Source organism: Ahaetulla prasina, chromosome 17 (assembly GCF_028640845.1).
Source record: "Ahaetulla prasina isolate Xishuangbanna chromosome 17, ASM2864084v1, whole genome shotgun sequence".
Lineage (NCBI taxonomy): Eukaryota > Metazoa > Chordata > Lepidosauria > Squamata > Colubridae > Ahaetulla > Ahaetulla prasina.
Window position 1 is genome coordinate 8,539,684 of NC_080555.1, and position 27,958 is coordinate 8,567,641.

Below are 27,958 nucleotides of genomic sequence, written 5' to 3' on the forward strand. Positions count from 1 at the left end.
TATACATCCGAATTAAACTGTGCTGTTTCTCCGTGTCATATAATATACGTGGGCATATGCATATTTATTTATTTTGTCATATTTATGTAGTGTATATTGGAGGTGGTGACCCTTCTTGAGAGCCGTATGCAACGAAATTTCATTTTAATGTATGCCGATTCATGTACATCCAAAGTGACAATAAAGTTATTCTAAGATCCAATCTCTTCTTAAAAACTTCCACTGTTGGAGCATTCACAAGTTCTGGAGGCAAGTTAATTGTCCTCACTGTCAGGAAATTTCTCCTGAATCCCAGTTTGCTTCTCTTCTTGATTAGTTTCCATCCATTGCTTCTTGGTGCCTTGGGAAATAGATCGACCCAATTTCAGCCCAATGACTATCCAGTCTCTTCTTGAAAACTTCCAGTGTTGGAACACTCACCACTTCTGGTGGCAAGCCGTTCCTCTGTCGGCTGGCGACCCCCAGGGGGAGAGCTTTCTCTGTGGGGGCTCCTACCCTCTGGAATTTATTTATTTATTTATTTAATCAAATTTTTATACCGCCCTATCTCCCGAAGGACTCAGGGCGGTTTACAGCCCGATAAAAATACAAATATAATACAAGGTAAAACACTAAATTAAAAAACTTATTTAAATAGGCCAAAATTTAAAATTACAATTAAAATGATACAAAACCCATTAAAATTAAATTTGAAATTAAAATTCTAGTCCAGTCCTGCACAGATAAATAGATGTGTTTTAAGCTCGCGGCGGAAGGTTCGAAGGTCAGGAAGTTGGCGGAGTCCTGGGGGAAGTTCATTCCAGAGGGTGGGAGCCCCCACAGAGAAGGCCCTTCCCCTGGGTGTCGCCAGTCGGCACTGCCTGGCGGACGGCACCCTAAGGAGTCCCTCCCTGTGAGAGCGCATGGGTCGGTGGGAGGCAATCGGTGGCAGTAGACGGTCCCGTAAGTAGCCCATCTGAGCTTCCTCCGGGGTTACGATCACTCCCCGACCTCCGGACCTTCCGACGCGAGCTCAAGACTCTCTTGTTTCATCACGCAGGGCTAGCCTAATGTGTTGTGTTTTAACTGGGGTTTTATTATTTGATTTTAATAACTTAATTTTAATTGTTAGCCAAAATTTAATCAGATTTTTATAGTGTTTTTAATTTATCTATATATATTGTATGAATTCTGTTTTATGTTGGCTGTGAACCGCCCTGAGTCCTTCGGCAGAAGGGCGGTATAGAAATTTAATAAATGAAATGAAATGAAATGGTTAATTGTTCTCACTGTCAGGCAATTTCTCCTGAATCCCAGTTTGCTTCTCTCCTTGATTAGTTTCCATCCGTTGCTTCTTGGTGCTTCGGGAAATAAGTCGACCCAATTTCAGCCCAATGGCTGTCCAGTCTCTTCTTGAAAACTTCCAGTGTTGGAACACCCACAACTTCTGGTGGCAAGCCGTTCCACGGGTTTCGCTCTTCTTCCTCTTTGGTTGCATCACACAGATGCTTTGCAACCTCACAAATGGCCCTACTCCTCACACCCTTTGTGGCGGTTGAGCTGGCTCAGCCAGGAAGGCAGGAAGTTGGCCCGATTGCTAAACAGAAAGGGATCTGCAGAAGTGGGGCATGTTTGTGTGTGTCATAGGTGTTTTTGACAAATCATGACTTAACGCCGTCTGACTAGCAGAGGGGCTGAACATGAATTTTGATTCCTGCAAAGGTCGTAAGTCCAAGAAAAATGGTCATAACTCGCTATTTTCAGTGTGGTTGCAACGTCGAACAGTCACTAAACGAACTATCGTAAGTTGAGGGCTACCTGTATTTATTTTGGGGTCCATTGTTTGTGCAAAATATAATCAAATTGACATTTCAAAGTGGCCTTTTCGTTGTGATCCCAAGAGGAATGGATCCTGGCTCTGGGCCAGGATTAACAAATTAACAGAGTTAGAAGGGACCTTGTAGGTCACCTAGTCCAACCCCCCCCAGCCCCCCAAGCAGAAGACCGTACACCATTTCTGACAGATGGCAGTCCAGTCTCTTCTTGAAAGCTTCCAGGGATGAAGCTCCCACAATTTTAATCATAATCATAATAACAGAGTTGGAAGGGACCTTGGTGGTCTTCTAATCCAATCCCCTGCCCAGGCAGGAAACCCTACACCATTTCAGACAAATGGTTATCCAACATTTTCTTAAAGTGTTGGAGCATTCACAACTTCTGCAGGCAAGTTTTTCCGCTTACTAATTGTTCTGTCAGGAGATTTCTCCTTAGTTCTAAATTGCTTCTCTCCTTGATTAGTTTCCACCCATTGCTTCTCGTTCTACCCTCAGGTGCTTTTTTGAAGGCAACTTCTGTTCCATCGGTTGATTTTTCTCACTGTCAGAAAATTTCCCGGTCGAATCTCTCCTTGGTCAGTTTCCATCCATTCTTCCTTATCTGGCCTTCAGCTGCTTTGGAAAATAGCTTGACTCCCTTCCTCCTCTCTGTGGCAGCTCCTCAAATATTGGAAGATGCTCTCCTGTCTCCCCTGGTCCTTCTCTTCACTAGACCAGCCATGCCTAGTTCCTGCATCCATTCATCCTATGTTTTAATCTCCAGTCCCCCAATCATCCTGGTTGCTCTTCTCTGCACTCTTTCTAGAGTCTCAACATCTTTTGTGCAGTGTGGTGACCAAAACTGGATGCCCTATTCCAACTGGGGTCTTATCAAGGCGCTATAAAGTTCACTTTATTTTTTTATTATTTTATTTGTCAACAAACACAAGGAAACAAGTAACAGAGTAGGCACAGACATGGACACATGAAATTTTTTTGGCACACACACAAACAAAAAAAGGATATAAATAGGCAAATCATAGCCATAAACACATAGAATGATTCCATATAATTGGGGACAGTAGGACAGGGACGGTAGGCACGCTGGTGCGCTTATGCACGCTTCCTTAGGGACCTCTTAAGAAACACGAAAGATCCACGGTAGACAGTTTACGGTAAAAGGTATTTGGGATTAGAGAGGCTAACAACAGGATCAGGTAGGTTGTTCCAGACATTTACTATTCTCTTGCAAAAGTCATATTTCCTACCATTAAGATTAGAGCGAATTACATTGAGTTTAAATCTATTGATGGCCCTTGTATTATTATGGTTGAAATTAAAGTATTCATCTAACAGGTTAATAGAGTTGGAAGGGACCTTGTAGGTCATCTAGTCCAACCCTCTTCTCAAGCAGACCTTATACCATTTCTGACAGATGGCAGTCCAGTCTCTTCTTGAAAGTCTCAAGGGAGGAAGCTCCCACAATTTTTTGAAGGCAACGTCTGTTCCATGGGTTGATTTTTTCTCACTTTCAGAAAATATCCAGGTTGAATCTCTCTCCTTGTTCAATTTCCATCGTTATTCCTTGTCTGGCCTTCGGGTGCTTTGGAAAATAGCTTGACCCCCCTTCCTCTCTGTGAACCTACCGTAGAAATATTTCTTTCTATGGGTGGAATTTCTTGTGAGTTTTTGTCCAGTGGAACAGACGGTTTGGAGGGATGTGTTTTGACTGCACGATCATCAAGACATGTGCCTGTAAGGTGCCGATGACTGGCTCATGTCACAAGTCTTCATCCCGTCTCCAACTGCCAAGGTCTTCTCAAGAGAATTTATGTGGCCGTCTAACTTTCAGAAACTTTTAAAAACAATACAGGAAAGTCCTCGATTTAGGATTTAAATTTTGGAGCCCCAAAACGTCTGCTGCTGAGTGAAACATTTTGTCAAGTGAGTTTTGCCCGTTGGTTTTTGTTTTTTTTTAAAATAATTTTTATTAAACATTTTTCAAAAAAACAAAAAAGAATCTTTAAACAATAGTTCCTTTCCAACAATTTCGCAACGGTTAAACATTTCTTTCTTGTCCATTTTTTCTCCCTTATTTCAATGTATCCTTTATACACACAAGTCTAATATTAATTTATTTACATTATTTACATTGGGCCGTGATAGCTCAGGCTGTAAGTAGCCTGTTATTAGAACACAGCAGCCTGCAATTACTGCAGGTTCAAGCCCGGTCCGAGGTTGACTCAGCCTTCCATCCTTTATAAGGTAGGTAAAATGAGGACCCAGATTGTTGGGGGGGCAATAAGTTGACTTTGTAAAATATACAAATAGAATGAGACTATTGCCTTATACATTGTAAGCCGTCCTGAGTCTTCGGAGAAGGGCGGGATATAAATGTAAATAAAAATAAAAAAAATAAAAATTAAAAATATACATATAAATAACTGTGTACGCATTTTCATTATTTGTGTTTGCTCCTATTTGTTGTTACATTTCTACTCCTATATCTTCCTTATTTGATCTTTCCTTGCCTTTTATCTGTCTCCTCTAGCCATTCGTACGATTTCTCCCACACTATATTGTATTCTGTTTCCTCTTTTTCTTGTATCTCCTTTGTAAATTTATCCATTTCTGCACATTCCAAGACTTTTCTAATCAAATTATCTTCGGTCGGTACGCTATTGTTTTTCCAATTCTGTGCGTATATTATTCTTGCTGCTGTAATAATATGGATGATTACAATACAGATTCCAAAGAGAAACGCACAAATTAGATAAAATTCTTCAAGGCACGGAAGATAAATTGATAAAAAAAATATAATTATTTATTAAGATGCAAAATGGAAGAAGGGGTAGTCAAAGAAAATATGATAATTTGGGCGAAAAATTTCGGATAGAACATTGAATTAGATAAATGGGACAAATTATGGAATAAACACTACAAACCCACAATGTCTGTACCCTGTAAAGAAAATATATATAAAATGTTCTATAAGTGGCTAAGATGTTTCCCAATACATTATCAACGTGTTGGAAATGCAAACAACAAAGGGGAACATACTACCACATGTGGTGGACATACCCCAAAGCAAAACAGTATTGGAGTAAGATTAGATCACAATTAGAAGAGATAACCAAACAACATATTGAGATGGAACCAGAAACATTTTTATTAGGAATACTCCCAGGGTCTTATGAAAAAAAAAATACAATATTTAATCATCCGAGTTTTGCGGTCACTAAACGAACTGTAAGTCGAGGACTACCTGTGCACAGGTTGTATAAAGTTCGATATATTGATCCTCCTGTATCTATCTCAAGGTTATTTCTAGGTACTCTTTCAGTGTGGGATCCAAAGCCCACTTTTCCAGTTTGCATTATTTATTTTTTTCTTGAATCATACGGGACTGTGGATGTTTTAATATTTGCGTTCTTGTAAGATTGCTGAGATCCTATGGGATTGTTTCTTGCAAGGAATGAATGGAGGAATGAATTTATTTGTAACCCACATTTATTACAAATAACCTAGGGAGGAGAACATTCCCAACATATCTTTCTCTTCCTATTTTTCCCACAGCAACAACCATCGACCATGGTATCCTGCTGCGCCGGTTGGGGGGATTGGGAGTGGGAGGCACCGTGTATCAGTGGTTCTCCTCCTATCTCTCTGACAGGTCGCAGACGGTGTTGACAGGGGGGCAGAGGTCGACCGCGAGGTGCCTCACTTGTGGGGTGCCGCAGGGGTCGATCCTCTCGCCCCTTCTGTTCAACATCTAAATGAAGCCGTTGGGTGAGATCATCAGTGGCTTTGGGGTGAGATACCAGCTGTACTTTTCCACCCCGGGCCACCCCAGTGAAGTTGTCGAAGTGCTGTCCCGGTGTTTGGAAGCCGTACGGGTCTGGATGGGGAGAAACAGGCTCAAGCTTAATCCCTCCAAGACGGAGTGGCTGTGGATGCCGGCACCCCGATTCAGTCAGCTGCAGCCGCGGCTGACTGTTGGAGGCGAGTTATTGGCCCCAAAGGATAGGGTGCGCAACTTAGGTGTCCTCCTGGATGAACGGCTGTCGTTTGAAGATCATTTGACGGCCGTCTCCAGGAGGGCCTTCCACCAGGTTCGCCTGGTTCGGCAGTTGCGCCCCTTCCTTGATCGGGATGCCTTGTGCACGGTCACTCATGCGCTCGTTACCTCTCGCTTGGATTATTGTAATGCTCTCTACATGGGGCTCCCCTTGAGGTGCACTCGGAGGCTTCAGTTAGTCCAGAATGCAGCTGCGCGGGTGATAGAGGGAGCTACGCATAGCTCCCATGTAACACCGCTCCTGCGCAGACTGCACTGGCTACCTGTGGCCTTTCGAGTGCACTTTAAGGTTTTGGTTACTACCTTCAAAGCGCTCCATGGCTTAGGGCCTGGGTACTTACGGGACCGCCTGCTGTTACCTTATGCCTCCCACCGACCCATACGCTCTCACAGAGAGGGACTTCTCAGGGTGCCGTCCGCCAAGCAATGTCGGCTGGCGGCCCCCAGGGAAAGGTCCTTCTCTGTGGGGCTCCACACTCTGGAGCAGGCTTCCCCGGGTTTACGCCAAATACCTGACCTTCGGATCTTCCGCCGCGAACTGAAGACACATCTTTTCATTCGCGCGGGGCTGGCTTAAATTTTATCGATTTTAAATTTTATCGATTTTAAATTTTTTAATATTAATTTTAATGGGGTTTTAGTTTTATATATTTTAAAGTTTTTTAGGCCAATTATAAAATAAGTTTTTTAATTTGTATTTTAAATTGTATATTGTATTGTCTGTTTTTACTTTTGGCTGTACACCGCCCTGAGTCCTTCGGGAGAAGGGTGGTATAAAAATCGAATAAATAATAATAATAATAATAATAATAATAACAACAACAACAACAACAACAACAACAACAACAACAACAACAACAACAACAACAACCACCACCTTGTGAAGGGGGTTGGACTCAGAGTACAGCTGGGCCAAAGTCTCCCAGCCAGCTTTTATGCCTAAAGAAGGACTAGAACTCACTGTCTCCTGGTCACTCAGCCACCTTTTATGCCTAAGGCGGGACTAGAACTCACCGTCTCCTGGTGATTGGTCCAAAGTCACTCAGCCACCTTTTATGCCTAAGGAGGGACTAGAACTCCCAGTCTCCTGGTGATTGGCCCAAAGTCACCCAGCTGGCTTTCATGGCTACGGCGGGACTAGAACTCACTGTCTCCTGGGGATTGGCTCAAAGTCACCCAGCCAGGATGCCTAAGGCGGGACTAGAACTCAATCATCTCCTAGTGATTGGCCTAAAGTCACCCAGCTGGTGTTCATGCATAAAGCAGGACTAGAACTCACCATCTCCTGGTGTTTGGCCCAAAGTCAGCTGAATGAATGAATGAATGAATGAATGAATGAATGAATGAATGAATGAATGACCTGCCAAGGGGCTCAGAGACTGGCCTCATCCTTTACAGAATGCAAATTCTTTGGGATAACTTCTGTGTTACTCAGGGTGGAACATGATAGTAGAGCATATGATAAGGTAACATAAAGCTGTCCCACTTAGTTGTGAGACCGACTTTATGGGGCAGTGGTCATCTCCGCCTCTTAAGCCAAAGAGCATATGGCAGGATCGAGAAAAAATTGGAGCAGGGAAGGCGAGGTGCAAGGGATTTTATTGGGGTTTATTTTTTATATTTTGTATGTAATTTTAAATTTAGGCTATTTTGAATAAGTTTTTTAAAATGTGTTTTATTGTAATATATTGTACTATTTTATTTGCCTGTTCACCGCCCTGAGTCCTTCGGGAGAAGGGCGGTATAAAAATTAAATTATTATTATTATTATTATTATTATTATTAGAATGTCACTAAATCTCTTCCCCCCACCCCACAGAAAAAGCAATGCGGAGAATCCTTTTCTGAATGTCCCATTTTTGCTTTCTTTATCCCTCCGATTCTCTCCGCAGGGGCGAGATACAGAAACCGGAGAACTGGCAGCCATTAAAATTGTGAAAATCGACCCAGGTAAGTGGCGATTCTGACTTCCCAGTTGTTCCAAACAGTCGGCGAATTCTTCGCACCACCGCTCCGATTCTAGCCGTTTTTAAGATAGGCCAGGTATCTCAGGAAACAAACTCCCATGAGGAGTTGCAACTACTCTATGGTATAGGCCTGCTTCTCAGAATCAGAATAGAAGGAAGGGAACCTTGGAGATCTTCTAGTCCAACCCCTGCTCAAGCAGACCTTATAACCATGATGGGGAACCTATGGCACGCACACGCGACCCCCCTGCACTCCCTCCAGTCTCTTCTTAAAAACTTCCAGTGATGGAGCACTCACAACTTCTGGTGGCCAGCCGTTCCATTGGTTAATTGTCCTCACTGTTAGGAAGTTTTTCCTTAATTCCAGGTTGCTTCTTTCCTGGATTATTTTCCATCTGTTGCTTCTTGTCCTGCCTTCAGGTGCTTTGGAGAACAGGTTGACACCCACCCACCCCCCTTCTTCTTTCTGGCACCCCCTCAAATATTGGAAGACTGCTATCATGTCAGCCCTAGTCCTGACTAGCCATACCCAGTTCCTGCAGCTGTTCTTTGTATGTTCTCGCCTCCAGGCCCCCAATCATGTTTACCGCTGTTTTCTGCGCGTTGTCCAGAAACTCATCATCTTTTTTTTGCAGTGTGGTTAATTGAAACTGAGTGCAATATTCCAGGTGCCGATTTGACAATGGGCGGAGTTATCTCCCATAATTCGTCAGCTAATACTTGAGAAATTCTAAACCCACCAACCATATTCTGGCTTAATGTCACCATCCAGTTTGCAAAGATAACAGGGGTCGTCCTTGATTTACAACCATTTGTTGAGGGTCTGTTCAAAGTTACAATGATGCTGAAAGGCTTATGACCTGTTCTTACATTTCCATCCCGATTATTCGACGTTCCTTGTTCTAACTGGGTATGTCTCGTCTAACAAAGAGAAGGATTAGGGGGCGACATGATAGCCATTTTCCAATATTTGAGGGAGTCAAGCTATTCCCCAAAGCACCTGAAGGCAGGACAAGAAGTGATGGATGGAAGGAAAATAATCAAGGAGAGAAGCAACCTGGAACTAAGGAGAAATTTCCTGACAGTGAGAACAATTAACCAGTGGAACAGCTTGCCACCTTCAGAAGTTGTGGGTGCCTCCATCACTGGAGATTTTAAACAAAAGTTTGGACAACCGATTGACTGGAATGGTACAGGATTTCCTGCTTGAGCAGGGGGTTGGACTAGATGACCTCCAAGGTCCCTAGAACATAGAACCCTACTGTTCTATGTCAGGGGTGTCAAACTCAAGGCCCAGGGGCCAGATCTGGCCTGTGGGGTACTTAGATCTGGCTAGTGGTGAAATTCAATTTTTTTTTTTACTACCAGTTCTGTGGGCGTGGCTTGGTGGGTGTGGTGTGGCTTGGTGGGCGTGGCAGGGGAAGGATACTGCAAAATCCTCATTCCCTCCCCACTCCTGGGAGGAGGATATTGCAAAATCTCCATTCCCACTCCTCTCTGGGGTCAGCCCGAGGTGGTATTTGCCGGTTCTCCGAAGTGCTCAAAATTTCCACGACCGGTTCTCCAGAACCTGTCAGAACCTGCTGGATTTCACCCCTGGATCTTGCCCACAACCCTGGAAACAGCAAAGGACCGGCTTGTGGTGCTCTGCCAGCGGAAATGGAGCTAGGGAAGGCCGCAGGTGGCCCTCCCGAGCTCAATTTTTGCTGGCAGAGGGTTGCGGGAGGCTATCGCAGCCAAAAATGGAGCTCGCGCATTTCTCCTGAGCGCCATTTTTGCTGGCAGAGGGTTGCAGGAGGCTGTCGCAGCCCAAAACGAAGCTCGCGCAACCCTCCTGAGATCCATTTTTGCTGGCAGAGGGTTGCAGGAGGCTGTCGCAGCCCAAAACGGAGCTCGCGCAACCCTCCTGAGAGCCATTTTTGCTGGCAGAGGGTTGCAGGAGGCTGTCGCAGCCCAAAACGGAGCTCACGCAGCCCTCCTGAGCTCCATTTTTGCTGGCAGAGGATTGCGGGAAGCCGTCACAGCTGAAAATGGAGTTTGGGAGCCCATTTTTGCTGGCAGAGCTCTCAGGCCGCCACAGGCGCCCCCAATACAAGTGATATTGAGTTGGCCATGCCCCTCCGCCCGGCTCCCCCACCAAAGTCAAACACAACCCTGATGTGGCCCTCGATGAAATCGAGTTTGACACCCCTGTTCTATGTTCTAATTGGATATGTTTAGCCTACCGAAGAGAAGGAAGGATGGGGGGGGGCGACATGATAGCAGCCCCTTCAATATTTGAGGGGTTGTCACAAAGAAGAGTGGGGGGGGGTGTCGACCACCGTTGAAAGAAGACCCTCTCAGAGACTGACATATTTTGTCCTCCATCTTAGGAGATGACATCGGATCCATTCAGCAAGAAATCACTACCCTCAGGGATTGTCGCCACCACAACGTTGTGATGTATTTTGGAAGCTACCTCAGGTAGAGGAACTCCTCCCGTGGAACAACACAACTCGGGAACTTGGAAGCGGTAGACTTAACTTAAGCCGCAGGAGTCCCTTGTTCTAAGGTTTATCAAAATTATCGGATAGCAAGTTGGGCATGGTATAATCGTGGCCTAATTTCTACACTAGAAAGACAGGAAGGCCACCACCCAACTCTTCATTCTCTAACCCCAAAATCCTCTTTTTCCAGTTCCCAAATCTTAGACGCGGTGAAATGTAGCTCCTCTCCTTACATGCTCAGAGGCACCCTGTTCTGAGCCTGCTCCGCAAACACGACAAACCTTCTGTATGTAAATCAATGATTCCTTTATTAGGAGCGCCGGCGGCTCCGGCGAAAAGTTTCTCTCTCGCCGCAGGTTAACAAGTCCGTCCTTCTGGGAGATGAATAGTTGTTTGCCCCATCTATTCATTTCTGCCCCCTGCCTTTTATCCCCAGAGCTAGGGTGGGGCTTTGCTAGCAGCGGTGGCTCTTCCTTCCCGAGGACCGGCCAATAGATTTCCACTGCTCTCCTCTCCTTTGCCTGCTATGCATCAGGCACTGGACCCAGCTGTTCCTCCTCCTCCTCAACAGCTACCTCCAGATCTGAGGGTTGATGGACGACCTAGTCTCCGCCTCTGCCTCTGTCTTTCTCTCTCTGCCAGCTCCATTCCCTGTTCCCCCTCGGGGCTCCCAGGTTGCCTTGATGCTGATCCTGACTCCCACGCCTCCTCCTCCTCTTCCTCCTCTGATTCGGCTGCTGGGGGGACCAGCAGCCGATAGGCCACAACATACCCTTTCTCCTCCACGTGGTCGAAATGTGGGGCTTCCTCGGGACCGTCCTGTTTCCAATTCCGTCGAACAGCCAACGGGGTCTTGCAACAAAGTCCCTGGAGTGGGTTTTGCAAGGGCTTTGCATCAGTAGTGGGATTCCAATCCCCGGCGCTACCGGTTTGCTATCGGGAGCACGAGCGCGCAGCACTTCTGCGCAAGCCGCCAAGATTGAGACACATTGATTTGGGGATTGCATCTCACCCAACCAGCAAAGCTTTTTGCTTCCCCAGATAATTATGTGTGTATATCTATCTTTATCTATCCAGTTCTCTGTGACACGTTTCCTGTTATTTCTGGGTTTTAGGAATGATCGGCTGTGGATTTGCATGGAATACTGTGGAGGGGGTTCCCTGCAGGAGATCTATCACAGTGAGTTTCTTCCTGTTGGCGGAGGGAGGGAAAATATTATTTGGCGTTCTCTTTAGGATCCATTTCTAAGTAGATTATAGCTAACAAATTATAGTAGAGATGGTGGAGATGGCGTTGGTAGCTTTCGTTCCTAGGATCAGCCTACATTCCAGCATAATTTGCAGGAGTAAACCTGCTATGTTAATTTTAATGTGGCTGGCTTTTTTCTGAAATTGTAATACACTTTGCTCCTCGACTTACGGCCTCAATTGAAGCCAGAATTTCTGTTGCTTAAGCCAGACTTTGGTTGAGTGAATTTTGCCCCCATTTTAAGACTTTTCTTGCCGAGAGAAAGCGAACGACAGCAGTTGAGTTGGGAAGTGAATCACTGCAGATGTTCCGTTAGCAGCACGGCTGTTAAGTGAATCGACTTTCCCCATTGAAGGTCGCAAAACGGGATGACGTGACCCCGGGGTGGGGCGGGTGGGGGGGCACAACGTCATCAATGTGAGCCGGTGGCCAAGCGTTTGAATTTTGATCGCATGACCAAAAGGGAGATGCTTGCAACCGTCGTTAAGTGTGAAAAGCGTTCCTATTTTGCTTTTTTCCAGCGCTGCTGTCACTTTGAACGGTCACTAAGTGAACCGTTAGTAAGCCGAGGGCTGCCTGTATTAAGTCGGCGCTCAGCCGTGGAATAGCCGGTGGTATTCAGCCGGTTTGGGCAAACCGGTAGTGGCGATCTGCGGATGGTCCTGCCCGCTCGCCCTGGCGCAACCCCATCCTATATCGCTGTGTTTTGCCGTGTGAATTGCCGTGTTTGATGTTGCACGCATGTCCAGATGGCGTGTGTGTGTGTGTGTGTGTTAGTGAAGCACTCAAGCACGCTCACATTTTCGGTGCTGGGCGAACTGGTTGCTACAGTATATGAAGCCCACCTTCATATACTGTATGCTGTGGACGATGGGAGCTGTAGCCCCACCTTTCCAGAAAGCAGCTGGCTAAGGAAAGCGGAGGGAAGAGAATAAAACCCAGATTGCTCCCTGCTCGAACTAGTTGCCTTCGCTGAATTCCAGAACACCGGTGACGCTAAGCAAGATTCTAGTCCTCATGGCTCTGAAGAAATCAGTTTTTATTAGGGACGCAGATGTGCTTTCAGCTGTTTGGACTGTTGATCCTTGCCTGGGTTCAGGAATGTTTTTCCACACCAGAGTTCCACACCTTAAAAGAGGGGTCTCCAACCTTGGTCCCTTTAAGACTTGTGGACTTCAACTCCCAGACTCTGGGAGTTGAAGTCCACAAGTCTTAAAGGGACCAAGGTTGGAGACCCCTGCCTTAAAAACTTTACCCCAAAAAAAAATAGATGTATTCAGATACTATTCCAGGATGGTTTTGCTCTAAGGGCCGAGAACCTCAAATATTTCAAATATTACTTTTTAATTATTATTATTATTTTTTCGCAGAAGAATTCTAGCTTGTGGGTAGAACAACATTTGCATACAGGTGTTCCTAACTTCTATCCCTGGGTAGATCGCCAGCTTGCCTTGCCATATTCCTTTTAGCCAGTTGTTCTCTGGAAAGGTGGGGCTACGGTTCCCATCATCCACAGCCTCCGGGCAGGCTGGAGCTCAACATGTTCATAATGGTAGAAAGGATGGTGCCAAGAGCTAACTTGCATCCAGAACTCCTCTTTAATGGAAGGCCAAGAATTCACACCTGGAAAAATCGGAGGGGTTCTTGGAAGCTGCTTGGAGGAAAAGCGAGATGACTTCAAGACAAAAACAAAATCCAGATGCCTTTTGAAAAAGCACCTTCAAGAGACCCTTGGAATGAAAGTCAGCTGGGTGCCTTTGGGCCAGTCACTCTTTCTCAGCCCTAGGAAGGAGGCAATGGCAACCCACCTGCTTGCCAAGAAACTGCAGGGCCTTTTCAAAATCAGAATAGAGCTGGAAGGGACCTTGGAGGTCTTCTAGTCCAACCCCCTGCTCAAGCGGAGGACCCTGTGTATACCATTTCAGACAAGTGACTGTCCGGTCTCTTCTTATAAAATTCCAGTGATGGAGCGCCCATAATTTCTGGTGGCAAGCAGTTCCACGGGTCAATTGTTCTGAATGTTAAAATATTTTTCTTTAATTCCACGTTGCTTCTCTCCTTGATGAGTTTCCATCCGTTGTTATTTGTCCTGCTCGCTGGTGCTTTGAAAAATAAAATCGGCTCCTTCCTTTAGAATCGAATAGAAGAACAGAGTTGGAAGGGACCTTGGAGGTCACCTAGTCCAACCCCCTGCTTAGGCAGGAAACCCTACACCGCTTCAGACAAATGGTTGTCCAACATCTTCTTAAAAGCTTCCAGTGTTGGAGCATTTACAACTTCTGGAGGCAAGTTGTTCCGCTGGTTAATTGTTCCCACTGTCAGGAAATTTCTCCTTAGTTCTAGGTTGCTTCTCTCCTGGATTAGTTTCCACCCATTGCTTCTTGTCCTGCCCTCAGGTGTTTTGGAGAATAGCTTGACTCCCTGTTCTTTGGGGCAGCCCCTGAGATATTGGAAGACTGCTATCGTGTCTCCCCTACTCCTTTTCATTAAACTAGACATACCCAGTTCCTGCAACCGTTCTTCATAAAACTGGATGCAGGATTCTGTAGGTATGGTCTGTCCAGGCAGTCTCCGAGAATTGCGCACAACTGTAAGGAAATAGAGAGATTGCAAATGGGAGATTAAATCGTTGGGCTTGGCCATTCCCCCCCCCCCCAGCTCACAAAAATAAAACTGTCAATGATACAACCTTGTCTACTTCTCCTTTGGAAAATTTTACTTCCCTTTTTGGGGGGGGGGTTTTCGGTGCCTTGTGGGCCAGGAGAGGTGCAAATTTGCAATGGGGGGACAAAGTTAGAAAAGGAGGCGATGGCTGCATGACGGAGAGGAGTAAGAAACAACACGGCGTTGCCCCCCCCCCCATGCAGAATTTAAACCAAAAGTGCCAATTTTGCTGCTCGGAATTAAAAGGGATTAGAGCGGATGAAAGATGATTAATATGGGGCCTCCCTCCGTGAATTAATGCCCCCTTTGTTTCTGTGAGGGGAAGTTTGGGGAAAACTGAACGGTGTTTTGTCATGTGCAGTTTAATCCCAAAATAATGGAAAGATGAAATAAATTTTTTTGCTTTTTTGGCAGATTCGGCTTCTGCAGGATTTAGGGTGGTGAATGGCCATCAGATGCTGAAATTCAAGATTAATAGTTACGAATAAAGGAATAAAATCAAAGATTAAGTGAAGTGTTAGTACCACTTTATAAAGCCTTGGTAAGGCCACGCTTGGAATACCCCATCCAGTTTTGCTCACCCCAATATAAAAAAGATGTTGAGACTCTAGAAAGAGTGCAGAGAAGAGCAACAAAGAGGATTAAGGGACTGGGGGATAAAACACATAAGGAATGGTTGCAGGAATTGGGTATGTCTAGTTTAACGAACAGAAGGACTAGGGGGGGAACATGATAGCAATCTTGAAATATTTGAGGGGCTCCTATAAAGATAATAAGAATAACAGAGTTAGAAGGGACCTTGGAGGTCTTCTAGTCCAACCCCCTGCCCAGGCAGGAAACCCTGCACCACTTCAGACAAATGGTTTTCCAACATCATCTTAAAAAATCGATGAGGGGGTTAAATGTATTTTTCCAAAGCACCTGAAGGCAGGGCAAGAAACAACAGATGGAAACTAATCAAGGAGAGAAGCAACCTAGAACTAAGGAGAAACTTCCTGACAGTGAGAAGGATTAACCAGTGGAACTGCTTGCCACCGGAAGTTGTGGCTGCTCCCATCACTGGAGGCTTTCAAGAAGAGACTGGAGAACCACTGGAGACTACAAGACCTCCAAGGTCCCATCCAACGCTGTTATTATAAGTTCGATGTTCTAAGATAATTCAGTTTTCTCTTTTTTTTCAGGTACTGGGCCTCTCTCTGAAAAACAGATTGCCTATGTCTGCAGAGAAACCCTCCAGGTGAGCGTGTAAGTGGGGCTGCTTTTGCTACCAGGAAAAGCAAACAATGTTGACTTTCAGGACGGATAGACAGGTAGTCCTCACTTTACGACCGTTTGTTTAGTGATTGAAGTTACACCGCCACTGAAAAAAAAGCGACGTAGGTCCCGTTTCTGCACTTGGGACCGTTGCAGCGTCCCCGTGGTCACGTGATCAGAATCCTGCCGTTTGGCAACCGATTCATATTTATGACGATTGCGGTGTCCCGGGTTTTCACACGATCCCCTTTTGTGACCTTCTCACAAGTGTTGTCATTGGGGGAGCCAGGTTCGCTTAACAGCCGGTGTCCTTAGCTTAACAACTGCAGTGACTCACTTATACAAATACGGCAAGCGAGGTCGTAAAAACGGGGGCGCTCTTCATTTAACAACCGTCTCACTCGATAACAGGGATGGGATTCAGCCGGTTCGAGTGAACCGGTAGTTAAATTGCTGATTCGCCCCGCCCCTTCCGGGAGTCCCCATGCGCCCCATTTTGGCTCTCAGGTAAGTGCAGGGAGGCCTACTAGGTCCAAAATGGGGCGCACGGGGCTGTGGCATGCCCCCCGCCTCCCTGTGGCCCAGTTTTGCTCCCAGGAGGCTGCAGGGAGGCCAACTAGGCCCAAAATGGGGGGGCGGGAGGGCAGCGTGCCCGCCCCTCCCTCGGCCCGTTTTTGCTCCCAGGCGGGTTCACACCTGTCACACACCCCTGGCCACGCCCACCATGGCCACGCCCACCCAGCCAGTCCTTAGGGCCGAGAACTGGTTGTTAAATTATTTGAATCCCACCCCTGGTCGAGAACTACCCATTAGTTATAAGTATAATTACGAGGTGTATTTCCTGGTTTCCCAGTTGTGCGCACAATTTCCTGGTGGTCTCCCATCCTTTTTTTTTTTCCCTATCCAGTCTCAGCTTCTCGAGGTCAGCTGTGTTTGTTGAGTTTCAAGAGGATATTTTCATGGCTTGACACAAAAAAAGAGCAACCAGCTGTCGTTGGGTTTTTCTTTTGGAGAATTGTCAAATGGCAACTGGAGCACCGCGCGGTGCGCTTTGGAAAGGAAATGGTGTTGATCCGTTGTGTATCCTGTTCCTTTCCTGCCTTCCTGTAGCGGAGACCGCTGCAAGGGCAGGGCTGAAATATGGGTTGTTGGCTGTGTGGGGTGTTTGTGCATTCGGGCATGTGCGCATGCGCGTTGGAGCCTTCAAGAAGCTGAACGGTGGTCTCCAAATTTCGCAAGTTTTAGGCTTGCAGACTTCAACTCCCAGAACTTATCACCAGCGATGTATTTCCATATTTATGACGGTTGCAGTGTCCCAGGGTCACGTGATCCCCCTTTTGTGACCTTCTGACCCACAAAGTCGATGGGGAAGCTAGATTCATTTAACAACCACGTTACTAACTTATCAACAGCAGTCAGGGATTTAACAAGTGTGGCAGGAAATGTTGAAAAACCCACTTAACAAATATCTCACTTAGCAACAGACATTTTGGGCTCAATTGTGGTTGTAAGTTGAGGACTATATGTAGAAATGTTTTTATTCGTTTGAATCTTGAACATATATATATATATGTGTGTGTGTGTGTGTGTTTTCGTAGATTTATATATATATATATATATATATATATATATATATATATATATATATATATATATATATATATATATATATATATATATATATATATATATACACACACACATATATTTATATATATTTGTTTTCTGAGGTTTTCGCGGGTGTTCTCTAGAATCAACTCCGTAGCCAAGACACTCATCTCTAGAACAAAACGCTTAGCTGACGAACAACACCTAAAAACCGAACTACACACTCTCACAAACGTACTAACATCCAATGGATTCCAGAGAAATAGGATTACCAAACTAATCCAAAAAGAACCCCCCACTAAAACCCAAGACAGAGAACAAGAAAACGGCACAGCCCTCTTCCCATATATAAAAGGCACCACAGACAGAATCAGCAAGATCCTCCACAAACATAACATCAAGACAGCATTCTGCACAAACCAAAAAATATCCACCATCCTAAGAAACCCCAAAGACTAAATTGAGTTAGAAAATCAAGGAGTATATGAAATCCCATGCATCGCCTGCCCCACCACATACATCGGACAAACCAACAGAAGAATAAGTGCACGCATTGAAGAACACAAGAACTCAGTCAAAAAAGAGGAACCAACTTCTTCCCTGGTCCAACACCTTAAAGCCACAGGACATGATATTGACTTTAAAAAGACCAGAACTATCGCCAAAACTGAACACTTTAACAACAGAATAATCAGAGAAGCCATCGAGATAGAAAAACGCCCACACAGCATGAACAAACGAGATGATACCTCCCGCCTACCAGCCATTTGGAAACCGCCCTTATTGACAAACGAGTCCCTAACACGAGGAATGACACCAGACCCACACTCACGAGGTCCACACAGGATGTCACCACCACATCCACCCAGAAAGCAGACCCAAACCCACACTGATCAGGAAGCACGACCAAGGACCAGAAGCCAGACCGCAGCTGCAACATTAGCCATTTCAAACCCCTCCAATCCATACATGCAGCAGACTGACACCCACTATGAAGATGTAGCACGACCACGAAGCCAAACAGCAGCAGTGCAGCTCACCAGCTCAAATCCCCCTGCAACTCAGACTAATCTGAGCACAACCAAGCCCCCACCCAAACAGGACACACCCCCAGCCAATCAGAGCACAAAAAACCCCCATCCAATCAGAGCACAGCCAAGCTCCCACCCAATCAGTTCAAACCCCCACTAGCAGTTAAAAAGGAAGAAACAGCTGCAATCACACATTGCTCCCAGAAGCACGAAGCTGAAGCCTGAAGATGACGAATGAGACTTCGTCGAAACGTCGCCAAGACACTTCCAATTTTACGCGGGAGAAAACCCGAATAACCAAAGACCTACATATATATATATATATATTCTCCATGCCATAAATAATTCTACCAGTTATCTCTCCTTTTTTTCTCTTTCCTCTGACCTAAATCTTTCCAGATATGGAATTGCCCTGGGCTTCTAAATTATTTTGATTTCTCCTTAGGATTGTTCTCATTTTTCCACCTCAGCAAGTTTATTTTCTTTTGAGCTGCAATAAATGAAACACGACATAACATAGACTGTGTGACTGCAGTGCAGCTGATTATACAAGCAAAATATAGGGCAGAGTTTTCCAACCTTGACAAACTTAAAATGGGAGGACTTCTACTCCCAGAATTCCCCAGCCAGCATGCTTTAAGACGGGTGGACTTCAACTCCCAGAATTCTCCAGTCAGTGTACTTTAAGATGAGTTGACTTCAACTCCCATGCTAGCTGGGGGATTTTGGGAGTTGACGTCCACCTCTCTTAAAGTGGGAAAGGTTGAGAAACAGTGTCCTTAACGAATCAGGGTTCATTCAACAAACCATGGGTTAATCCATCATGCAAACCTGGTTGAGTCACAGTGTCTCTCTCTGACAAGCTAATCGGAATTGTTGACTTTTATCTCTGTTTCCCTTTTAGGGACTTCACCACTTGCACACCAAAGGGAAAATGCACCGAGACATTAAGGTGAAAAAGATTAGTTTTTGTCAATTTGGGGGCTCCGAGTGGGAAAAGGGCAGAGTGTTTCCCCAAAACGGCCACCAGACCTCTTGAACCTCTGTTTCTGTCTCTCTTTCAGGGGGCCAACATCCTGCTGACGACCAACGGCGACGTCAAACTGGGTCAGTTCCTCCTCTGGGTTTCCCTTCCTGTTCAGCATCTCGGTTTGTCTTGCAGAGCAGGTCAAAAAAAACAACAACTCAAAATGGTGGGCGGGGCCTTGCAGTTGAAACCCCGCCCCTTTTAGCGCTGGTTGTTTGTTAAAAGAGGGCGGGGCTTCCACTGCATGACCATGGCCACCATCTTGAATTTTTTTGACACATCTTCCCTCCAAGCGGAGACTTCTCTTCTGACCTAGGCTCCCTTAAAAAGCAGGAAGCAGAGGCCGGGTCTCTGCAAAACCTCTTTTATTGACACGGCTGTGAATTTCTTTCATTCACAGTCAGCAAGGCCTGTCCAAACAGTTTTTCAAAGGAATATTTATCAACACAGACCTTATCTCCCTTGGAAAGCTGCCAGATAACTAGTTTCTAACCGCAGGGCAAGGCCAAACTTGGCACAGAGTCTCTCAGAGTCACAGAACGAACAAATTGTTTCCTGCAAAAGCCCCCTTCCCGTTCTCTCCTCTTTTGTTTCCTATGGAAGGGGGAGAAATTAAACAGAGCAGTCTAAGAACAAATAGGATAGGGTAGGGTAGGATAGGATAGGATAGGATAGGATAGGATAGGATAGGATTCTGGATAGAATAGAATTAGATTAGAATAGAATTAGAATTAGAATAGAATTAGAATAGAATTAGAATTAGAAGAAAAGTGGAATTAGAAGAAAAGTAGAATTAGAAAAGAATTAGAAATAGAATAGAATTAGAATTGAATTAGAATAAAAATAGAATAAAAATAAAAATAGAATTAGAATGAAAATAGAATTAGAATAAAAGTAAAGTTAGAATAAAAATAGAATTAGAATAAAAGTAGAATTAGAATAGAATAGAATTAGAATCGAATTAGAATAAAATAGAATTAGAATAAAAATAGAATTAGAATAAGAATAGAATTATAATAAAAGTAGAATAAAATAGAGTAGAAATAGAATAAAATTAGAATTAGAATAAAAGTAGAATTAGTATAAAATTAGAATAGAAAAGAATTAGAATTGAATTAGAATAAAATAGAATAAAAATAGAATTAGATTAGACTAGATTGGAGTAGACATTGAAATTGGACTACAGTTCCCATCCTTTGTTCACCTACACCAGCCATTCCAGCTGGCCCCGTTGAAGCCCTCTCTGATATTGTTCTTCCTTCTCTCTTTCCTCCACAGCGGACTTCGGGGTTTCGGCAGAATTGACCGCTTCAGTGGCCAAGCGAAAATCGTTCATCGGAACACCCTATTGGTAAAACCTGTGTGTTTGGTCCACTATTTTACAATCTGCTTCCCGCAACCGCTATGGCGAGGTCGACGCTGTGTGCGTGCTGCAGAAGAACGAGCGAGTCTTAAACTTGGCGGTCCTGCAAAATCTTCCCGCGAAAATTAAATCACATAAGGCGAAACCATGAAACGTGAATGAATTCAACTCATTCACCCAGAATGGCGTCTTCGGCTAACAAGGAAAATGAGTGGAAAAAAAGGAGAAAGGGAAATGGTTGAAAATTTGCGCTGCAAAGGGAGCGAAGGAAATTTGGGCCACAGCGGCTGAGAGGGGGGCTAAAAATTATTTGCTCGGCTTCAAACTCCGTTGCTGATTTTATTGATTAGGCTTCTTGGCTGCAAAGATACAACACGTTGCCGTGTTGCATGAAATCCGGCTCTTCGAAGTTGTTGCCTTCGTTGATTTATGACAACCAATAGTGAGTGTGCTTGGAGCCCCTTCCTTGTCTTAACCTTGCATTCTGTCTGATTCTCCAGGATGGCACCAGAGGTGGCCGCGGTGGAGAAGAAAGGCGGCTACAACCAGCTGTGCGACATCTGGGCCCTGGGCATTACTGCCATTGAACTAGCCGAGCTGCAGCCCCCACTCTTTGACCTACATCCCATGAGGTAAGGAGAGAGCGAGGCAGACCGACATGGATGTAGAGGCTAGCATGGATTTAGAACAGGGATTTGCAAGCTTAGCAACTTTCAGATGTGTAGACTACAACTCCCAGAATTCCCCAGCCAGCATGCTTTAAGAGGGGTGGACTACGACTCCCAGAATTTCCCAGCCAGCATGCTCTAAGATGGATAGAGTTCAGCTTCTAGAATTCCCCAGCCAGCATGCTTTAAGATGGGTAGACTACAACACCCAATATTCTCTAGCCAGCATGCTTAAAGATGTGTAAACTACAAGGCCCAGCAGTCCCTAGCTGGCATGCTTAAAGATGAGTGGACTACAACTCCCAGGATTTCCTAGGCAGCATGCTGGCTAGGGAATTCTGGGAGTCGAAGTCTACATATCTGAAAGTTGGTGAGGCTAGGAAACATTGAATTATAATTTCTATTTCAGGATCCTTTGCTGGGGGAGGGGGAAACAGTGGAAAATTGAGAATACTTCTTGGGGTTATCACTTCATTTTTATTTCTCCTTTGATTTCTGTATTATTTCTTTACTTCTTTTTTTTATTAAAATTATACGGCTGCCCATTTAAAATACATGATCTCACAATTAAAAACAGAATTGAAAAATTTATAAATACGTTTTATCTGGAGTCTCACTAAACATAACTTTGTGAGTTGTTTGGTCTTAGCTTCCTGATTAAATTCCTTACTTCCTGATTAAAATTGGCCACAGCTCTGATTTCCCTTCTTATCTTTAATGCAAGCAACTACTTTTTCAGTCTCTCTGGTTTTTAAAAAAAACCATTAAAACAAGCCGCCTCGGTAGGTGTGTACTTCTGAAATCCTAATTACAGCTTGAAAAATCCTAGAATTTTGGGGGGTTCGCTTTGGCGACGGGTGCAAAACCCACATTTTTGTTCCCATCACCGAAAGATCAGCATATCAATTTCGTCTCCGTGGGAGAGGCAGGATTAAATCCACCCGCAATAGCAGGGGGGGAAAAATGCCACTGGTTTGGACTTTCTAGAAAAACCAGGTATACAACATCTTGACGTGTGTGTTCGTATAATATTTGACCTCCTTCATAGCCGTTTCCTGCTTAAGAATCGCCAAAGCCCCGAATCTGTCTGCAAAAATGCTGGCCCTGAGATCCTGGCCATGTGACATCTTCTAGTAAGGTAATAGTGGGAGCGACTTGTTGCTCCCATGTAACACCAATCCTGCGCAGCTTGCACTGGCTTCCTGTGGTCTTTCGGGTGCGCTTCAAGATTTTGGTTACCACCTTTAAAGCGCTCCATGGCTTAGGACCCGGGTACTTACGGGACCGCCTGCTGTTACCTTGTGCCTCCCACCGACCCGTACGCTCACACAGAGAGGGCCTTCTCAGGTTGCCATCCGCCAAGCAATGCCGGCTGGCGGCCCCCAGGAGCAGGGCCTTCTCTGTTGGAGCTCCTACGCTCTGGAATGAACTTCCCCCTGGTTTACGTCAAGTGCCTGATCTTCGGACCTTCCGCCGTGAGCTGAAAACGCACCTATTTATTCAAGCGGGACTGGATTGATATTTTATTGGGGTATTTATGTCTTATGATTTTAAATGGTTTTAAAAAATTTTTGGCCACGTTATAATATTTCTTTTTAACTTCTTTTTAATGTTTATACATTGTATTTTTACTAGGCTGTACACCGCCCTGAGTCCTTCGGGAGAAGGGCGGTATAAAAATTGAAATAAATAAAATAAAATAAATAAATAGAGAGTTGGGACTCCAGCTCCCATCAGCCTCAGCCATTGTTCAATACAGGTAGTCCTTGATTTACAATCGTTCACACTTAGTGGACCATTGAAAGTTACAAGCGACTTTATTACCGTTTTTCAAACTTGTGATCGTTGTAGCATCCCCATGGGTCTGTGATCAAAGTTGGGCCGGCAGCTGGTTCATATTTATGACGGCTGTTCTGTGATCCCATTTCTGGCAAGCAAACTCAATAGGGCAAGCAAACTCAATAGGGTTCTGGCAAGCAAACTCAATAGGGAAGCCAGATTCCCTTAACACAACGGCGTTACTAACTTAACGCCTGCAGGGATTCATTTAATAACGGTGGCGAGAAAAGTAGAAAACGGGACAAAAGTTACATGATTGTCTCGCTTAGCAATGGAAATTTGGGGTTCGATTGTGGTCGTAAGTCGAGGACTCCCTGTAATAGGAGGTTTGGCGGAGGAAAACAAAGCAATGGAGCATTTTTGTGAATGGTACTTTCATTTCGATGGAATGATTGAGCATTCCGTGACATCACCACGAATCAGCCAATGGGAGAGAAGACATTTTGTAGAGAAGGGATTGGGGTTTCCGTTTCTTTAAAGCAGGGGTCTCCAGACATGACAAGTTTAAGACTTGTGGACTTCAACTCCCAGAACTCCTCAGCTAGCTATAGAGTTGAATTGAATTCTGGGAGTTGAAGTCTCTCAGAGGGAGTTGAAATCCAGAAGTCTTAAAGTTGCCAAGTGTGGCTGGCTAAGGAATTCTGGGACTTGTGGACTTCAACTCCCAGAATTCCTCAGCCAAACCACACTTGGCAACTTTTAAGACTTCTGGACTTGAACTCCCAGAATTCCTCAGCCAGCTATAGAGTTGAATTGAATTCTGGGAGTTGAAGTTCACAAGTCTTAAACTTGCCAAATATGGACACCCCTGCTTTAAAACAAAGGGAGAAAAGTAAAGTAGTTCTAACTCTGTTTTGTTTTGCCGTGCAGGGCTCTGATGTTGATGTCGAAGAGCAACTTCCAGCCCCCCAAGCTGAAAGATAAGGCGTGTTGGTGAGTCCGTGGGTGTGTAAGAGACACAATTATTCTTCTGGGGCACTAGGGGATTTTTCTCTTCATTTGCACTCCTGTTTTATCCTTCCAGGTCTCCTGATTTTCACCAGTTCCTCAAACTCTCCTTGACCAAAAATCCAAGAAAACGACCAGTGGCAGAAAAACTCTTGCAGGTAGGTGGCAGGCTAGGAAGTGGGCAAAAAATTAATCCCCCCCCAAATCAAAATTGTCTAAAAACAACTCAGGAAAGGAAAGGAACGCCATATCATTTTCACAAGGGATGCTGGAGAGAATCGTGAGCGGCCATTTTATTTTCCCAGAATGCAGGTAGTCCTCGACTTAACGACCACAATCGAGTCCGAGGCTCATGTTGTTCACCGAGACCTTCGTTAAGCGAGTTTCGCCCCATTTTAGTCGCGAAGGGAATCGTTGCGGTTGTTAAGTTAGTAACACGGTTGTTAAGTGAATCTGGCTTCCCCATTGCTTGAGAGAAGGTCACCCAAAATGGATCGCATGACCCCGGGACCGCGTCATAAATGTGAGTCGGTTGCAAAGCAGCTGAATTTGGATCATGTGACCCGGGGTGGGGGTGCTGCTGCAGCGGTCGTGTGAAAAATGATCATAAGTCATTTTTTTTCAGTGCCATTTCCACTAAAGTCACAGTTGTAATATAAGGAGAGAGGGATGCGGTGGCTCAGCGGCTAAGACGCTGAGCTTGTCGATCAAAAGGTCGGCAGTTCAACGGTTCGAATCCCTAGGGCCTTGTAACGGGGTGAGCTCCCGTTACTTGTCCCGGCTTCTGCCAACCTAGCAGTTCGAAAGCACGTAAAAAATGCAAGTAGAAAAATAAGGACCACCTTTGGTGGGAAGGGAACAGCGTTCCGTGCGCCTTTGGCATTGAGTCATGCCGGCCACATGACCACGGAGACGTCTTCGGACAGCGCTGGCTCTTTGGCTTTGAAAGGGAGATGAGCACTGCCCCCTAGAGTTAGGAACGCCTAGCACATATGTGCGAGGGGAACCTTTATCTTTAATATGACTTCCTGTCTCCTGATGCAATGTCACTCTGGGGGATTATGGGATATTTTACTGGGCTTCCTGTTTCCCCATTCCGGAGGGCTGTCCGTCTTTGCTAGGTTCATCCCTAAAACAGCTTTAACGTATTATGGGAGATTTTCAGACTGGGGTGTCTATTTGCTGTAGCAACTCTTGGGGTTCCATTTTGAGGAACAAGCTCCCAGTGAAAGCTGGGAGGGTTTTTGACTTTCTTCGTGTCTCTTCCCCTGTAGCATCCTTTCATCTGCCAGCCTTTAGCCCGCGTTCTTGCCATAGAATTACTGGATAAAGCCACAAACCCTGAATTGGCTGCTACTGCCTTGGACGATGGGGATTTCGAGGTACAGTTGTCCAGTTGTGTTGAGTGCATTGGGGGAAGATGGAGGAGGATGGGGGTTAAGTTAGATCGCTTTCACTTCGAAACTGGGGAAGTCCCAGACCTGGTCACCCTGATACCAAAAAGATGTTGAGACTCTAGAAAGGGTGCAGAGAAGAGCAAGAGAGAGGATTAAGGTGCCTGCAGGCTAAAACATACGATGAACTATTGCAGGAACTGGATGTGTCTAATCTAATCCAAGGATTTCCAAAGCTGGCAATTTTACGACTTGTAGACTTCAACTCCCAGCCAGCATGGGGAATTCTGGGAGTTGAAGTCCACAAGTCTTACAGTTGTCAGGTTTGGTCCAGTTTAACCAAGAGAAGGACTAGGGGGTGACATGATAGCATCTTCCAATACTTGAGGGGCTGTAACAGAGAAGACAGAGTCAAACTATTCTCCAAAGCCCCTGAGGGTAGAACAAGAAACAGTGGGTGGAAATTGATCAAGGAAAGTTACAACTAAGGAGAAATTTCCTGACAGTCAGAACAATTAATGAGTGGAACAACTTGCCTGCAGAAGTTGTGAATGCTCCAACACTGGAAATTTTTTTTTTTTTTTAATTGAAAGAGTTTTAAAAAAACAAAAACATTTTTCCCCCCTTTTCCCCCCTCCCTCCCAAAAAAAAAAACAAAACACCCCCTCCCTCCCCACCCCCAGCTTCCGGGTCAATCACAAGGTAAAGTTATACATAAACCAAACATAGAATAAAATTTTCCTTCCAATCCAAATAACCACATCCAAAGCTGTCTCCCAACCCCTCCCATTACATAAAATAACTTTCTCATTATTCAAAGGCAATCTGATATTTCTTAATCTGATATCTGTTTTGTAAATAATCAATCCATTTTTTCCATTCAATTAAATATCTTTCCTGCGTATTGTCTTTTAAAAACGCTGAGATTTTAGCCATCTCAGCCAAATTAATAACTTTCAATATCCATTCTTCTATTGTAGGTATCTCTTCTTTCTTCCAGTATTGTCCAATCAATAGTCTTGCTGCTGTTATTAAGTTCAAAATCAATTTAGTCTCAATCCCTGTACAATCCGTTATAATTCCCAAAAGGAAAAATTGTGGCAGGAACACTGGAAATTTTTAAGAAGATGTTGGATAACCATTTGTCTGAAGTGGTGTAGGGTTTGCTGCCTGGGCAGGGGGTTGGACTAGAAGACCTCCAAGGTCCCTTCCAACTCTTGTTATTATTATTATTATTATTATAACCTATTCTCTCTAGTAAAGTTGGGAATAGTGACTGGCATCTATGTTTCTCATCTGCCCTCTCAAATCTTCAAGTAACAGCATTCCTGGAATCTGAAGTGGTGGCCGTCTGTTTTTGATCATGCAACCACGTGTAATAGTCTATGCTAGTCTTTTTCAATCTTGGCCACTTGATGATGTAAGGACTTGTAAGGCGTGCATAAGAGCACCAGCGTGCCTACTGTCCCTGTCCTAATGTTCCCTTTAATTGTATTCATTTTATGTATTCAATTCATGCTTATAGAATTTTTTTTATACTTATATATATTATTTAATATGTACTCGACTAAATAAAGAATGAATGAATGAATGAATGAATGAATGAATGAATGAATGAATGAATGAATGAATGAATGAATGAATGAATGATTGAATGTAAGGGCTTCAACTCCCAGAATTCTAGGAGTTGAAGTCCGCACACCTTTAAGTGGTCAAGATTGAGAAACACTGTTTTATGCCATTCTGTGCCATTCTGACTCGCCTCTGATAACAGAATAACAGAATCGGAAGGGACTTTGGAGGTCTTCTAGTCCAACCCTCTGCTCAGGCAGGGAACTTTATCTATCATTCAGACAAATAGCTTTCCAACTTCTTCCTAAAGAAGCTTCCAGTGTTGGAGCATCCATAACTTCTGAAGGCAAGTTGTTCCACTGGTTAATTGTTCTCATTTTCAGGAAATTTCTCCTTAATTCTAAGTTGCTTCTCTCCTTGATTTGTTTCCACCCATTGCTTCTTGTTCTACTCTCAGGTGCTTTGGAGAATAGCTTGACTCCCACTTCTTTGGGGCAGCCACTGAGATATGGGAACACTGCTATCATGTCTCCCCTAATCCTTCTTTTCCTTAAACTAGACATACCCAGTTCCTGCACCCGTTCTTCATATGTTTTAGCTTCTAGTGCCCTCATCATTTTTATTGCCATTCTCTGCAGTACGGATGGTGATGAATGGAATGTATGTAAACTGGTTTTTCTGGGACCTACAGACTGTCCCCCTCCCTCTAATAATGCCATTCTGCTGTGAACAGCAGACAATATATAGTTTTCATATATATTGTGGGGTGATTTCATTATATTAATTTATTATATGACTCTTCTTTTATCAGTTTTATTAGTTTTTATATGGGGTTTTATATTCTGTAAGCCGCCTGGAGTCGCCACGTGGGTGGCAATATAAATCGAATGAATCAATGGGGGCAATGAATGAATGAATGAGGGCAATGAATGAATGGGGGCCTCTGGTGGCTCAACAGACTAATGCAGTGTGTTATTAACACAGCTACTTGCAATTACTGCAAGTTCAAGTCCCACT

General features: G+C 44.5%; 1 protein-coding gene across 2 annotated transcripts in view; it reads left to right on the forward strand.

Moving 5' to 3' along the window:
• The window catches only part of MAP4K2 (mitogen-activated protein kinase kinase kinase kinase 2), a 65,622-nt gene that overhangs the window by 8,025 nt on the left and 29,639 nt on the right, over nucleotides 1-27,958 (forward strand). Inside the window, exons 2-12 of one of the 2 annotated variants that reach the window (XM_058160177.1) lie at nucleotides 7,764-7,821; nucleotides 10,211-10,301; nucleotides 11,440-11,504; nucleotides 15,419-15,474; nucleotides 19,035-19,082; nucleotides 19,195-19,237; nucleotides 20,436-20,508; nucleotides 21,021-21,152; nucleotides 23,898-23,960; nucleotides 24,052-24,133; nucleotides 25,250-25,357. In XM_058160177.1, coding sequence (XP_058016160.1) covers nucleotides 7,764-7,821; nucleotides 10,211-10,301; nucleotides 11,440-11,504; nucleotides 15,419-15,474; nucleotides 19,035-19,082; nucleotides 19,195-19,237; nucleotides 20,436-20,508; nucleotides 21,021-21,152; nucleotides 23,898-23,960; nucleotides 24,052-24,133; nucleotides 25,250-25,357 — 819 coding nt within the window. Of the gene's footprint in view, nucleotides 1-7,763; nucleotides 7,822-10,210; nucleotides 10,302-11,439; nucleotides 11,505-15,418; nucleotides 15,483-19,034; nucleotides 19,083-19,194; nucleotides 19,238-20,435; nucleotides 20,509-21,020; nucleotides 21,153-23,897; nucleotides 23,961-24,051; nucleotides 24,134-25,249; nucleotides 25,358-27,958 lie in introns of those variants that run through there. The other variant, XM_058160178.1, reaches the window with a different exon arrangement.